This window comes from Hyperolius riggenbachi, chromosome 1 (genome assembly GCF_040937935.1).
Source record: "Hyperolius riggenbachi isolate aHypRig1 chromosome 1, aHypRig1.pri, whole genome shotgun sequence".
Classification (NCBI taxonomy): Eukaryota; Metazoa; Chordata; class Amphibia; order Anura; family Hyperoliidae; genus Hyperolius; species Hyperolius riggenbachi.
In genome coordinates, this window is record NC_090646.1 from 284,862,500 (window position 1) to 284,878,290 (window position 15,791).

The 15,791-nt window shown below is 42.2% G+C and overlaps 1 protein-coding gene across 1 annotated transcript in view; it reads left to right on the forward strand.

Annotated features, from left to right (window-relative positions):
• The window catches only part of HGSNAT (heparan-alpha-glucosaminide N-acetyltransferase), a 71,566-nt gene that overhangs the window by 25,413 nt on the left and 30,362 nt on the right, over window positions 1–15,791 (forward strand). Inside the window, exons 6-8 of the mRNA XM_068233666.1 lie at window positions 3,809–3,878; window positions 4,787–4,890; window positions 12,653–12,729. Of these exons, the coding sequence (XP_068089767.1) occupies window positions 3,809–3,878; window positions 4,787–4,890; window positions 12,653–12,729 (251 nt within the window). The remainder of the gene's footprint in view (window positions 1–3,808; window positions 3,879–4,786; window positions 4,891–12,652; window positions 12,730–15,791) is intronic.

The window sequence follows — 15,791 nt, forward strand, 5'->3', positions numbered from 1 at the left end:
TTGTGCACAGAAGCTGCAGTTTCTGTTTCTTCCAGACATTTACTGTGAACCGAATTGTTCATTGTGGTGATCCGGATGATTCGACAAAAAAGATCTGGATTAAAAGATCCGTATAGTTCATGATCTGGACAACACTACAGTGCAGTGAATATTAATTAGCCATGTGGCTAGACACAATGATCTGGACAACACTACAGTGCAGTGAATATTAGCCATGTGGCTAGACACAATAGCAGACTCTTCCCTCCTCCTCTCCTGACATACATTAGTGAGCATGTGCAAGCAGTCTAATGCAGCCACATACGAGTATAACGCATAGCATGCTGCACTTTCATTTAACGTGCAGCGTTATACTCGTAAGCAACGTGGGCACTGAACAGCCCATTGATTTTTTAATTGCTGTGAGTTGGGCTGCATTACAGGCTGCTGTAACGTGGGACTTTAACGTCCCACTGTGAATGCAGCCTAAAACACACAAACTATCGCGCACACACTCTTAAGTTGGCCACACACGATACAATAAAATGATCCGATTTTACGGCAATTCTATAAACTATCGGATCGGCCCAAAAAATCGAAAGCTTTTTTTTCATTCGACTGAAAAATCCGATTGGATTTCCCTTTTTTTTTTTTTTTTTTTTTTTATCGATCCGGAATGTGAGATTTTTCTTCAATCTTTCTAAAGATTGTATGGTGTGTGTTTGTCAATTTATTAATATACACTCCCTAGCAATTTTGTCAGTTTCCAATCATTTTTATCATAATTGGGGAAAGTGGTCATATTTTTGAAATATTACAATCAGTCAGTAAAATTGATTGCAATTCTTAAATTAAACAGATATTTAAAAAATTGTGTGGTGTGTGGCCACCTTTACTTTTTCCTCATACGGCTACCAGTACTGCTGTGGGGTACAGCTACATAATGGCAAACGTATGCAGCTTGAAAATGGACCAAACAAATGAAGCCAAGGTGAAATCTGATTGGTGCATATTTTTCAAGCTGCATATATTTGTAATAACTTGCCACAGGTATCTTCACTGCCATTTTCCCTCCAGTCATTTATGTGACGCCTGATGCTGTGTGTGATCCAGTGCCTAAATTGTCCACTTATAGATATTGCTGTGGTTTATATCGCGGCGCCCAAGTTTCCAAGCTGCAACTGGCGCCAAATTTGCAGTTTCCGCCTGTGGTGTAGGAGACAAGAAACCTTGCTGATAGTGTACTTCTTTATTCTGTAATGTGTGTGTGTGTGTGTGTGTGTGTGGTTATTAAAAATATATGTATGTGATAAACATGCATCAGTAAGAATGATACTCACATGACTAAGAGACTTTTATCTGCAAGACAGGAAGGAGGTTTTTATAGTAGAAATGATCAGCATTTTTTCTTCCTCTTTATGCAGCTGTGAGTGGCACTATATTTGTTTTCCCCATCTGAAAAAAATCTATTATGCACTGTTAAAGGTTTCTGTCATGCTGGGATGTTTTGAATACACTAGCTGAATGCCGCCTATTATTCTGGTATGGTTACAGTTTTTTAAAGATGATAAAAAAAAAAAAAGCCTCCATATATATGGAGTCTTAAGTTGCACACTAAAAATCCTTTTTTGTTAAGGGTCCTTTTACACTTGCCACACGGCATTGCAATACTCTCTCCGAGCAAAGCTCGTCGCAGGGACCGTTAGGCTGGGTGCACACATAACAAATCATGAAAGGCTGCGTTTTATGTTGTGCAGGGTTTTTTTTCCCCCCCCCACAGATGTTTTAATGCATTTGCGGTTCGCATATACAAAACTCATATGCGTTTTTGTATGCGTTTTTCATTCATTTTTATATTTCCATTTCTGTAATTCTCTAAGAGGACACCTGGAAGCGGAATTACATCGCAACACTTTTTTTTTTTTTTTTTTTTTTTTTTTTTTTTTTCCTTTGGGGGGGGGGGATGCATATAAAATTGCATGAAAAGCTCGTACCCTTGACTTTCATTATGTGTGTTTTTGAATATTATTATAATCAAAATGACCATTATAATTTTGACACATGCTGTAGACGAGACAAATTAGTTTCTTAGATCTATGGTTAAAAAAAAAAAAAAAAAAAAAAAAAAAAAGAGAGAATGGGTTTCGTATTACAAGCACGTTTAGAAAACCAACAGCAGGTAATCTGCTCCTGCATGCCTCCTAGCTTTCACCCTACCCCTCAGATTGAGGGTATGCCAAAAAGTCAGTTCCTGCGTGTCCGCAGGAACTTTTCTGTTGAGGATTTTAGGGTGGAGGCTGATGCCATGCAGGAGCGTTTCAGACTGCAAGGCTACAGCCAGACAACCTTACAAAACGCTAGAAGTGGAATCTGTACCACGAGAACAGCTATTGACTAGAAAATCCCCGAAAAGATTACAGGAAAGTGGCGACCTGGTACGCGTAATTACACAGTATGGTACACACTTGGGACAGTTAAGAGCTATTCTTTCAAAACATTGGCACTTGTTAACCTTGGATCCAAAAATATCAGAAGTGGTGGGGACTAGCCTAGACTAACGGCAAAGAGAGCACCTAATTTACGTGATCTGCTGGTCCAATCAGATTATAAGGCTGGGGGACCTTCAACAACCCGGATGTGGTTGGGTCCAACTACTTGACCAAATGGCAGGTTTCCGTGCTCAAAATGCAGCGTATGCCATTTGGTTGAACGGTCTGACATGTTCACGGATGCGTCATTGAAGTATGATATTCGATCGTTTATAAATTGTGATTCAAAATTCGTATTCTATATGATTACATGCCTTTGCGGGTTAAAATGCGTCGGTGAGAATGTGGGCGTTGAAAGCACTCATCCAAGCGCATGTCAGCACCATTAAGAATGCCGTAATAGGTAGCCCCCTTGGGGAACATTTTTCAAATGTACCATGACAGTGATCCGAACCAATTGAGATTCAAGGGTTTCTATAAGATGCCAATTCCCTCAAGAGGGGGTGACCTTGAGAAGATGCTAAAATGCAACAAATTAAAATGGATATTCAGATTAGGTACCCTGATGCCTGGTGGCCTAAACTCTGACTTTTCACTTGTGCCTTTTCTGCCTCCTTGAACAAATAACAGAAAATAAATAGTTGGTTCTAATATTCGCTCATCATGTCCCAACCAATGCAGTGGTATATTTAGTGTTGAGGTTACTGGATCAGTGACAAGCATATGTCAAGCTTTATGACATACATACCACTTGAGTATGACATTATTTCCCATGAGCTCGTTTTTTGTTAGTATCTACCAAACGCCAATAAAAGAACAAATTTAAAAATAAGAGTGATTTGAACTTGGTGAGGATGCGGTGTGTTGGTAGTGCAATAATTGATTGACAGCAGCAGAGTAAAATGGAGATATAAAATAGTGCCTATTGAGTAATGTATGTGACATATCGACAAAGTTAGAAGATTCTAAGAAATTCGTCCAATCAGAACTTTTAGCCATCTCAGCAGTCAGCAGTTGCTAGGCAAGAGGAACAAGTCCCCTGATTGGGGGAAGCGGCTGAAAGGAACACTTTTATAAGAAATATGGAACCCAGACCTCGTTTTCGTTTGAAAAATCTCAGAGGGAGGAGCGAAACATGTCACGGGATCCCGGCAAGTGACGTCAGTTGATGGAATACCATGACTGAGACGCGGTCACGCGCGACAGGAGTTTACACTTTTCTTTCCTCTAGTTGCCAAATGTCTTGCTCAAAGAACAAATGTACTTTCATGAAGCATTTGTTCTGATTTTACTTGGGCTATTGCTTTTTCATGTAATCAACATTTTGTTTTTATTTGTAGGTTAAACACTGTTCAGAACTGGATATGCACACGAATCAATCCTGTTGAAACAGATCGACTTATTAATTCTGTAAGTTAAATTACCAGTGTTGGCTAAAACACTGTATAATACTCTACTGCTACTTTGATATCCTGTATAAGGGCTGATACACCATGCAAAAGTACTATCAAAATGTTCGTTTGTTTTTCTCTGTTTATATAGGGAAGATTTATTTTCATACACTGCTCTTTACAAAATGGGTGCCATATGCAACAAATGTATTTCTAGGCAGTTTGATTCATTCATCAGCCTGCGGCTTTCTGTAACAGAAAGCCCCCGTATAATTTTACTTGCTATGTGTGTAACACCTAATTTGAGCTGAATTTATACCAGTTTTTGTCGCTTTGACTGACAAAACTGTAGGGAACATCTATGATATACTATCACAACTTTTATTTTTATTAAATTTTGTTTTATTTCAAACCCCTGGTTTGTGTTTTAAGGCGGGGAAGGTCCCAATTTGGATACTTGGGAGAGGGAAGCCTCTGCATCCACCAAGGAATTCTGAAAGTGGAGGGGAAGGAGAGGGTCTCAAGGATTACACCCAGGCAGCAGGTTTTAGGGAAAGGGTGGATGGACTTATCATCAATAATAATGGAGATGGTGGAAAGAGGACTGAATGGGATGGGAAGATTATAGGTTCAGTCTTTTTTCAAGGTTGAGTTTCAATAATCTGTCAAGATAGCCAGGTGGATAGTTTTCCAAAGTGTGTTGAGCGAGATCAGGGGTGTCAAGGCAGATTTGTGCGTCATCAGCATAGAGGTGGTAGGTACTACTGAGATACTTACAGTTGTACTATAGAAACCCTGATGGTGCACAGTAACCTTAGCATTTAATCCTTGGTGACATGAAGTGTATGGTTGATAGTAGTGCCAACTCTGCATCAGACATTTTTTCTAATTATTCTGCAATTGATATACATATTTTCTTTGTAAAAGGAGCTGGGATCTCCACATAGAGCTGATCCAAGTATCCAGGATGCCCATCTAGTGGCATGGAACACTGCATCCCAAAGACTTCGTTCATTGGACACCTTCAGAGGGTAACTATCAAAAATGAATTTATCAAACGCTGGGTGGAACATATGCATCATGATTACCGGTAATCAGTTCTTTTTATTAAGTGGAGCTGTAGCCATGCTATCTCAGGAAAAAAGTGTATGTATGTACAGTGATGTGAAAAACTATTTGCCCCCTTCCTGATTTCTTATTCTTTTGCATGTTTGTCATACTTAAATGTTTCTGCTCATCAAAAACCGTTAACAACACAGTCAAAGATATCATTGAACACAAAATGCAGTTTTAAATGATGGTTTTTATTATTTAGTGAGGAAAAAAAACTCAAATCCTACTTGGCCCTGTGTGAAAAAGAAATTGCCCCCTGAACCTAATAACTGGTTGGGCCACCCTTATCGCAAACGCTTGATTGCAGTTATTGCTGCTAACTTGCAACGAGTCTTTTACAGCGCTCTGGAGGAATTTTGGCCCACTCATCTTTGCAAAATTGTTGTAATTCAGCTTTATTTGAGCGTTTTCTAGCATGAACCGCCTTTTTAAGGTCATGCCACAACATCTCAATAGGATTCAGGTCAGGACTTTGACTAGGCCACTCCAAAATCTTCTTTTTGTTTTTCTTCAGAGGTGGATTTGCTGGTGTGTTTTGGGTCATTGTCCTGCTGCAGCACCCAAGATCGCTTCAGCTTGAGTTGACGAACATCCTTCAGGATTTTTTGGTAGACCGTAGAATTCATGGTTCCATCTATCACAGCAAGCCTTCCAGGTCCTGAAGCAGCAAAACAACCCCAGTCCATCACACTACCACCACCATATTTTACTGTTGGTATGACTTATTTTGCTGAAATGCTGTGTTACTTCTACGCCAGCTGTAACGGGACACGCACCTTCCAAAAAGTTCAACTTTTGTCTCGTCGGTCCACACGGTATTTTCCTAAAGTCTTGGCAATCATTGAGATGTTTTCTTAGCAAAATTGAGACGAGCCTTAATGTTGTTTTTGCTTAAAAGTGGTTTGCGCCTTGGATATCTGCCATGCAGGCCATTTTTGCCCAGTCTCTTTCTTATGGTGGCGTCGTGAACACTGACCTTAATTGAGGCCTGCAGTTCTTTAGATGTTGTCCTGGGGTCTTTTGTGGTCTCTCGGATGAGTTTTCTCTGCGCTCTTGGGGTAATTTTGGTCGGCCGGCCACTCCTGGGAAGGTTCATCACTGTTCCATGTTTTTGCCATTTGTGAATAATGGCTCTCACTGTGGTTCGCTGGAGTCCCAAAGCTTTAGAAATGGCTTTATAACCTTTACCAGACTGATAGATCTCAATTACTTTTTGTTCTCATTTGTTCCTGAATTTCTTTGGATCTTGGCATGATGTCTAGATTTTGAGGTGCTTTTGGTTTACTTCTCTGTGTCAGATAGCTCCTATTTAAGTGATTTCTTGATTGAAACAGGTGTGGCAATAATCAGGCCTGGGGGTGACTACAGAAATTTAACTCAGGTGTGATAAACCAGTTAAGTTATTTTTTTTTTTTTTTTTTTTTTGTTAACAAGGGGGGCAATTCCTCTTTCATACAGGGCCATGTAGATTTGGAGTTTTTTTTTTTTTTTTTCTTTCCCTCATTAAATAATAAAAAAACATCATTTAAAACTGCATTTTGTGTTCAATTGTTATCTCTGACTAATTAATGGTTTTTGATGAGCAGAAACATTTTAAGTGTGACAAACATGCAAAAGAATAAGAAATCAGGAAGGGGGCAAATAGTTTTTCACATCACTGTATGTATGTATATATAATTTTTTTATTTATTGTATTTATAAAGCGCCAACCTATTACGCAGCACTGGACATTCATTTAGGTTACAGACAATATTTAGGGGTGACATACAGCAAAATGACAATACCTGAATACTAGAAAGACCAGATCATGCAGCACAGTATGAGTACAAGGTAATGCTTAGTCACTGGAGGAGCATGGAGATTAGGCAAGTTAGGTTCACTCAGATGCATAGCATGGGTTCACAGTAATGCAGGTGCATGATCAGGTAAGACACAAAAGGAGGAGGACCCTGCCCAAAGGCTTACAATCAAGTTCAGCTGTGGGTTTAGAGCACTTGTGAGGGGCAGTGGGCCAGAGTGAAAAGGTGATTTTTGAGGGCCTTCTTGAAGATGTTGAAGGAGCTGCACTAGTGGGTGGAGGCAGGGAGTTCCATTGTATTGGAGCAGCTCTTGAGAAGTCCTGGAGGCGTGCATGGGACTGGGTGATGCGGGGGTCGGTTAGGCGAAGTTCATTGGAAGAGCAGAGTGAGCAGCTAGGTGTGTACCTGAGTAAGATCGGAAATGTAGGTTGGACAGGTTTTGTGGACAGATTTGTAGGTCAGACAAAGCATCTTGAATCTGATTCTGGACTGGATAGCAAGCCAGTGGAGGGATTCAAGGAGGGGATCCACCGTGGTGGAGCGATGGGAGCAGTGGATAATTCTGGCTGCCGCATTCATGATGGACTGCAGTGGGGCTGTTCGGGTCATAGGGAGACCAGACAGAAGGGCATTGCAGTAGTCAAGGCGGGAAATTGAGGGCATGGATGAGGAGTTTGGTGGTGGCAGAGGTCAGGAAAGGGTGAATCTTACAGATGTTACGAAGGTGGAAGTTGCAGGACTTAGTAAGGTTTTGGATCTGGGGAATGAAGGAGTTCGGAGTCCAGGGTGACACCCAGACAGTGGACTTGAGAGGTAGGGTGAATGGTAGTGTGGTTAACAGTAACATGCACATCTGGGAGGTTTATGGATGGCTGGGGTGGGAAGATCATAAATTCCGTTTTGTCTAGATTTAGTTTCTGGAACCTAGCGGACATCCAGGAGGAGATGACTGATAGACAGGAGACCTTGTCCATGGTAGTGGTGTATATGTCGGGTGTGGAGGTAGATCTGGGTGACATCTGCATACAGATGATAGTTAAAACCCATAGAGGAGATAACCTTGGCAATGGAGGATGTGTATAGGGTGAACTGTAGTGGGGCCAAGGACTGAGCCTTGGGACTCCCACCGAGAGGTGGTTGGGGGTGGACGAAGACTCATTAATCTCCCTGGCGGTATATGTGCGGCTGCACGGCCACGGGAGGGTTTTTTCAATTTAAGCATGTAGCTAGCCTAGAGATCGTGAATGCCCATGGACTGGAAGAGTAGGGTATGATCTACTGTGTCAAAAGCTGCTGAAAGGTCAAGGAGGAGGTGAATGGAGTATTTACCTTCAGCTTTAGCTAAGGCAAGGTCATTCACCACTTTGGTGAGAGCAGTTTCGGTTGAGTGGGCAGGCCAAATTCCAGATTGCAGTGGGTCTAGTAGTGAGTTGGCAATGAGGTACTGGGTCAGGCGTTTGTGAACCAGACGCTCAAGGAGTTTTGAGGCAAAGGGGAGGAGGGAGATAGGGCGGTAGTTGGAGGGTTTCTTGAGCAGGGGTAGTACAGTGGCCTGCTTGAAGTCTGAGGGGAAGGTGCCTGTGGATAGGGAGAGGTTGAACAGGGTAGTGAGGACTGGGGCCAATTCCGTGAAGTGAGGCTGGAGTAAATCAGAAGGGATGGGGTGGGGGGGGAGTAGTGGTATGGGAAGTCTGCAGTAGGTGGTTGACTTCTTCGGTGGTAGTAGGAGTGAAGGATGTGAGGGGAGGATAGGGTTGGAGGAGGAGATGGTTGGGATGTAATATAGATCTATCTACCTCTTGCATATGTATTGCACTGTCCACATTTTGACTTTTGTGTTCTATAGTAAAAAAAGAGAATCCTTCTTAGGATTTTCTATTTTGTCTAGGTCTATCTTAAAGCCAATCCTGGCATAATTTCCTCCCTTACTCCGTCTGTGTATCGTTGCCTGCCCTCCTCCCAGTCTTCAGACCCTCCCATCCAGCTCTGCAATAGAAAGTGCATTGAGAAAAATTGGCCAATCAGAATGGAACAGAGGCGTGGGAGGGGAAAATGGGAGGGAAAGAGGCTTCAGCCTATCGGGCTGCATTAGTTAAGTCTGAGGGGACAGTAAAGCAGAAAAAAAAACAGCATGCCCTGCAACTTCCTTTGTGTAGCAGATGTACCAGATAAGAGCCATGGAAACTGGAGAATGTTTTATGGAGAAGAAAAATGGTGATTTTAAACTTTTGGATTGCTTGGTTAGCATCCTCATTACTTGTTTACCAGATAAAAAGAATAGATTTTTGATTCTTATGCCCGACAGTTACACTTTTTTTGTGTGTGGGTTTTTTTTTTGTTTTTTTTTTTACCGCTACCCCAGGTTTTCCCTTAAGTTGTCAGGAAATCGGAGGACATTTCCAGAAAGAGAGCTGTAATCCTAGTTTCACTCCTATTTAAGTAGCGACTGTAAAATGTTTAATGACGCAAGTTTTGTCCCAGGTTGACTTTCTTAGACCGTGTTCCACAATCTCTTAAAACTTTAACAGAATTCTAACAGCATTTTAATATGTACAAAACTGGTGAAATAACCAAAATGTTTGTATTGTATTTGTGGTTCAATGAAATGCTTGCTAACCACTTCAAGACCATCGGCTTTGATATCAAAACATGGACAGTACAATACATGTTATGTAAGTAGATAAAGTATTGATCTACTTATATATGTGTTTTTTGTTTTTGTCCCCTGGCATAATATGGCTAATCCTACTGCTTTAAAAGCTTGCTGCAGTGCCATACAACTTATCACACAAATACATCTGTGCCACCCCACCCTTTCTGCCCACCAACAGAGCTTTCTGTTGGTGGGCTCTGATCGCTGCTGCCATCAGTAACTTGTTGTCTTTAATTAAAATAGAGTACGTTTTGAGTTTAAATGGGAAACACAAATTAAAATACCTAGGAGTATACCGAAAAAATTCATATGATTCAATGTTTAATGCCAACTACCCAGCTCTTTACGCAGAAGTTTCCAGATTATTGGAGTGCTGGAAGCAATACGTGATTTCATGGCTGGGTCGGATAGCGGCGATCAAGATGACAAGTTCCTATATGCATTTAGGGTATTGCCAGTCCCTGTTTCCCCCCCCCCCCCCCCCCCCCCTTATCTTAAAAAAGTACAATCTCTCTTATACTCCTTCATCTGGAAGAACTCAGGGCCCCGTATCTCTAGAACTACGCTATATCGTCTCACCACAGATGGTGGCTTGGGTGTCCCTAATGTGGCAGCATATTATAAAGCGGCACAAATCGCACAACTCACATTGTGGCAAGAGGAAGAACGCCCCCCCCATCTGGCGTGATATCGAACGCTCAATTTGTTACCCTACATCCCTTGCCAATCTCCTATGGATTTCTACAGCACAGCGCAAACCCATTAAAAACCCACTTATGGTGCATTCTTTGAAGATCTGGAATCAGGTCAGATTTAGGGAAAGGCTCCAATCCCCACACTTGCCTCTCACATCATTCTTGGGCCACCCTGACTTTTCCCCAGGTATGCATAACCCCTCCGCCTTTAAATGGTGGCAGCACAAAGGACTAACTACAATATATAGCTTAGTGACGGACAACTCTTTTAAATTGTTCGCATCCTTAAAGGAGCATAAGCAAATCCCTGACACAGAGCTATTTCGCTACTTACAAATATCACACTTCGTCAGGAAATATATCGGAACCCATAAATCCTTGCTTACCAGAACCTGGTTTGAACACATCTGTGCCACATGCCCTGGCACCCCAGGCCTTATATTTTCGCTATATAAAAACACAATTTCCCCTCCTAATCTTTCCAAACCACAATACATCACTAGATGGGAAAAAGATCTCAGTACCGCACTGGAAACTGAGGATCTTCAGTATATGTGGAAGAATGCCCCAACTGTTTCGATTAGCACAGCGCTGGTAGAAACACAATATAAGGTACTACTGAGATGGTATCTGACACCGGACCGAATTGAAAAATGTAATCCTAGTCACAGGGGCCTATGCTTCAGAGCTTGTGGTCAGAAAGGCACCTTCCTCCATACATGGTGGACATGCCCAAAAGTACGTAGATTCTGGGGTAGGGTGTACCAAGTGATATATTCCACAGTCAGATCACAAATCCCTAAACTCCCTGAAGTAGCTTTGCTAGGTATAAAACCCCTAGGCATATCTAATTCGCAATATAAACTACTAATGCACATTTTGTCTGGCTGCTAAGCGTGTAATAGCCCGATCTTGGAGAACCCCCACACTCCCTCTACAAATTTTTAAAACCAATCTCAGTCATGCCCTCTGTTTTGACAGAATGAAAGCCATAAGTGACACTCTCCCTCAGTTCGAAAAAATTTGGAAACCGTATTTTATTTATTATACCCACTGGCTCCCTGCGTCCCTCACGGCAGTATAAGAACAGTATAACTTAAAGGAACTTACCTAGGCACTTCCACATCTCCCGACCCCAACGCTACAACGGGATTGATAGCAGCTCGGCGCCACCTTCCTTTTACTTCCCCTTCTCCCCACTACACGCTTTCCCACTCCTCTTCCTTTTTTCTCTCTGACCTCTTCCCTGATGGCTTCTGTCCCATCAGAATGAAGCAATTTATAGCAAAAAGCTATTTGCACAATGGTGACTAAATTTATAAAGTAGCCCACGGATTGGCCTGCGAGCACATTATCCAGTGCTCCTGCGACCCCTGGTCTACACCGAAACTAATACGGTATGAATGTCTAGATCATTAAACCACCAACACTGAGGGGTGGTTTCTCCTTCACTAGTACTTTTTATATTAGTTTAATGTTGACTTGGGATGTCAGTAATTGATGCCTTCGAGCTGCTGACATCCAAAATGTTTCCACATGTAATATAATCTGCCTTTGCAGATTCTGTTATACCTTACGATGCATATAAATTTGCAATAAGCTGTTGATTGTAAAATGCACTTTGATATTCACACTGTTGAACTGTTATTTTATATTTAAAACCAATAAAACTTTTTGAAAACAAGAGTACTTTTTTTTTTCGCCCTCCCCTGACAGCCAATCAGCAGGATCGTATTTCATAGGCATCAGCCTATGAGAGCGATCCTTTTTGTTTGCCCTCCAGGGGATAGCCAAGTGATAGGGCTGTCCCCAGCACAGCGCTGCACTAGAGCGCAGTGCTGTACAACGAAAAGAAACTGCCTTTTTTCTTTTCAATCTGCTAGCGGCAATCGCCGCTGGCAGATTGTGGATGGCACTGAGCTTCGTCACTCAAGCAGGGATGCACGCACATCGGCGCACGCAATCCTCACTAATTTCCTCCCCCAGGACTTGATGTTGATCGGCATTAGGCGGTCCTGGGGAGCCACCTTCCCGACCGCTTATCGGCATTAGTCGGTCGGGAAGGGGTTAATGATGGTGAGAAATGGTTTACAAACCTGCATTATTCATATTGTCTGAAAAATACAAGCTACTGCTTGTAAATTGAGGTTACTTTTAAAGTGTACCTGAGATCAGCATTAAGATTTTATACTTGCCCACAGCTACCTCCCAGCCGCACCATCATCGATGCATCCCTAGTAGTCCTCCCAGGTGGCTCTGTTTGGCCGCAATCAGCCCCGGTAACTGGCTCTAGTGTCAGTCGGGCTCTTCTGTGAAAGCACAGAAGAGCCCGACTGGTGTGACAGAGCCAGATTATTGGGGCTGATTGCGGCCAAACAGAGCCACCTGGGAGGATGACGAGGGACGTATTGGTGCTCATAGGACTGGAGGAAGCCCTGGGTAAGTATCAAATCTTAATGCTGATCTCCGGTTTCCTTTAATAAAAATTTAGATGAGCAAAAAACACATGTAACTTGTGCCTCTTCTCTTCTAGGCTTGCTCTTATAATTATGGTATTTGTGAATTATGGTGGCGGAGGATATTGGTTCTTCAAACACCAGAGTTGGAATGGTAATGTACTGTCAGCATATTTATTCTATATACTCTGTTGTGTATGCATTTGAAAGTCTGGCTTATAAAAGTTAGAGCAAAATGTAAAGCACTTGTCCAGAAATTCCTTATTTTATGTAGGAAATAACTTTTGACTAGCTCTGAGCTCCTTACCTTATTGTTAATCAGTTTCCACTGTTGCCTTCCTTGCCTCATTGCATACATCACTGAAACATGTAAAAGCAGATCCTACAGAAGGGGGTGTCAAACTGTTGGATATGACCATGTGTTTGGCAGGTTGGGTCACATCGCTGACCTTCCATCAGATATCCAAATTTCCCAGTTAGAAGTGTAGTGCAGGAAGTGGCTACAGACTTACTTGTAGTGAGGGAACCACGATTCACCAGTACCTGATGTCCGCTACACCTGGAATAGATGTGAAGGGTGGGTCAGCAGAGACTTCATGCCAGCTCAGGTACCTGGTGACTATCAGCTGCTTCACTGCCTATGGTGTGGGTGAAAAGATGGGGGCAATGTTAAAATGCTGGAGGGAGACATGGTAGCTGCATAGGAACACAAGTTGAATAGCCAGGATAAAAGGGCTGCACTGGGGGATTTTTACATAGTTACATATAGTTACATAGTTATTTTGGTTGAAAAAAGACATGCGTCCAACCAGTACAAAGTACAACACCAGCCTGCTCCCTCACATATCCCTGTTGATCAAGAGGAAGGCGAAAAAATCCTTACAAGGCATGGTCCAATTAGCCCCAAAAGGGAAAAATTCCTTCCCGACTCCAGATGGCAATCGGATAAAATCCCTGGATCAACATCTTTAGGCATTACCTAGTAATTGTAGCCATGGATTTCTTTCAACGCAAGGAAAGCATCTAAGCCCCCTTTAAATGCAGGTATAGAGTTTGCCATAACTACTTCCTGTGGCGCAATGCATTCCACATGTTAATCACTCTTACTGTAAAGAACCCTTTCCTAAATGGCTAAAACGTTTTTCCTGCATGCACAGATCATGTCCTCTAGTCCTTTAAGAAGGCCTAGGGACAAAAAGCTCATCCGCCAAGCTATTATATTGCCCTCTGATGTATTTTATACATGTTAATTAGATCCCCTCTAAGGCGTCTTTTCTCTAGACTAAATAAACCCAGTTTATCTAACCTTTCTTGGTAAGTGAGACCCTCCATCCCACGTATCAATTTTGTTGCTAGACTCTGCACCTGCTCTAAAACTGCAATATCTTTTTTGTAATGTGGTGCCCAGAACTGAATTCCTTATTCCAGATGTGGCCTTACTAGAGTTAAACAGGGGCAATATTATGCTAGCATCTCGAGTTTTTATTTCCCTTTTTTAATACATCCCAAAATTTTGTTAGCTTTAGCTGCAGCGGCTTGGCATTGAGTACGATTATTTAACTTATTGTCGATGAGTACTCCTAAGCCCCTCTCCAAGTTTGATGTCCCCAACTGTATCCCATTTATTTTGTATGGTGCTAGACCATTGGTACGACCAAAATGCATGACTTTACATTTTTCAACATTGAATTTCATCTGCCATGTATGTGCCCATATAGCCATCCTATCCAGATCCTGTTGCAATATGACACTATCTTCCTGAGAGCTGATGATTCTGCCAAAAACTGAGTTACCTAATGGATGCACTTGCAGGAGTTATCATAAGCAGCACCGTAATTTGGAGCCCACTGACCACCTATCATTAGCAATATTCTCACCGTATAACTGAGCTATGTGTAGGAAATATGTCAGTCATCACTGATGGACTGTTTGCAAATTTTAACATAAATTGTATTTGACCAATTAAAATTCACTTGAATTTCATTTGATTAGCCCAATATTCATGCAAGCTAGAACGATTTGCATCTCCTTATCCATCTCTAGTGATGAGCTGAGCCAGTGAGGTCTTGTGCTAAGATTTCTGAAGTCAGGAAGGGACATAGAAGAGCAGATTTTTGATGGATAGCTGTAGGGAAATGAGCACTTTAGGGCCCATTCAAACTAGAGCGTTTTGCTGCGATTTTGGCAAAACGCTGAAACGCTAGCACTTTTTAAAAGCGCTAGTGTAATAAGTGTATGGACCTGTTCTTACTCGGGCGATTTGCGGTAATCGCCACAAATCGCCCAAAAATGCAAAACGCAAACGCGTTACCTGCACCATTTTCAGGCATGAATTCACGGGAAAAATCTATATATGTATTTATAATGCGCCAACATATTAGGCAGCGCTGAACATTAATTTAGGTTACAGACAATATTTTTAGGGGTGACATACAGCAATATGACAAAACAGGAATACAAGAACCAGATCACACAGCACAGTATGAGCACAAGGTAATGCTTAGCCAGTCACTGGAGGGGAGCATGGAGATTAGGCAAGTTGGGTTCACTCAGACGCATAGCATGGGTTCAACAGTAATGGAGGTGCATGATCAGGTAGAACACATAAGGAGGAGGGCCCTGCCCAAAGGCTTACAATCTAGGACAGAGATGGCTAACCTTGGCACTCCAGCTGTGGTGGAACTTCAAGTCCCATGAGGCATTGCAATACTCTGACAGCTGTAAGCATAACTCAGGGAGTCAGAGGCATGATGGGATTTGTAGTTTTGTCACAGCTGGAGTGCCAAGGTTAGCCATCACTGATCTAGGAGGAGAGTTAGGCCTGGTGCACACCAAAAACCGCAAGCAGATCCGCAAAACGCTCGTGTTTTTAGCTGCGTTTTCTTCTTATTTTCAAGCGTTTTGCTAGTGTGTTGTGCTGCGGTTTTTGGTACAGCAGATTACAGATATTGGCCTAGTGCACACCAAAAACCGCTAGCAGATCCGCAAAATGCTAGCAGATTTTGAAACGCTTTTTCTTATTTTTCTGCAGCGTTTCAGCTAGCGTTTTGCGGTTTTGTGTAGCGGTTTTGGTATAGTAGATTTCATGTATTGTTACAGTAAAGCTGTTACTGAACAGCTACTGTAACAAAAATTGCCTGGCAAACCGCTCTGAAGTGCCGTTTTTCAGAGCGGTTTGCGTTTTTCCTATACTTAACATTGAGGCAGAAACGCATC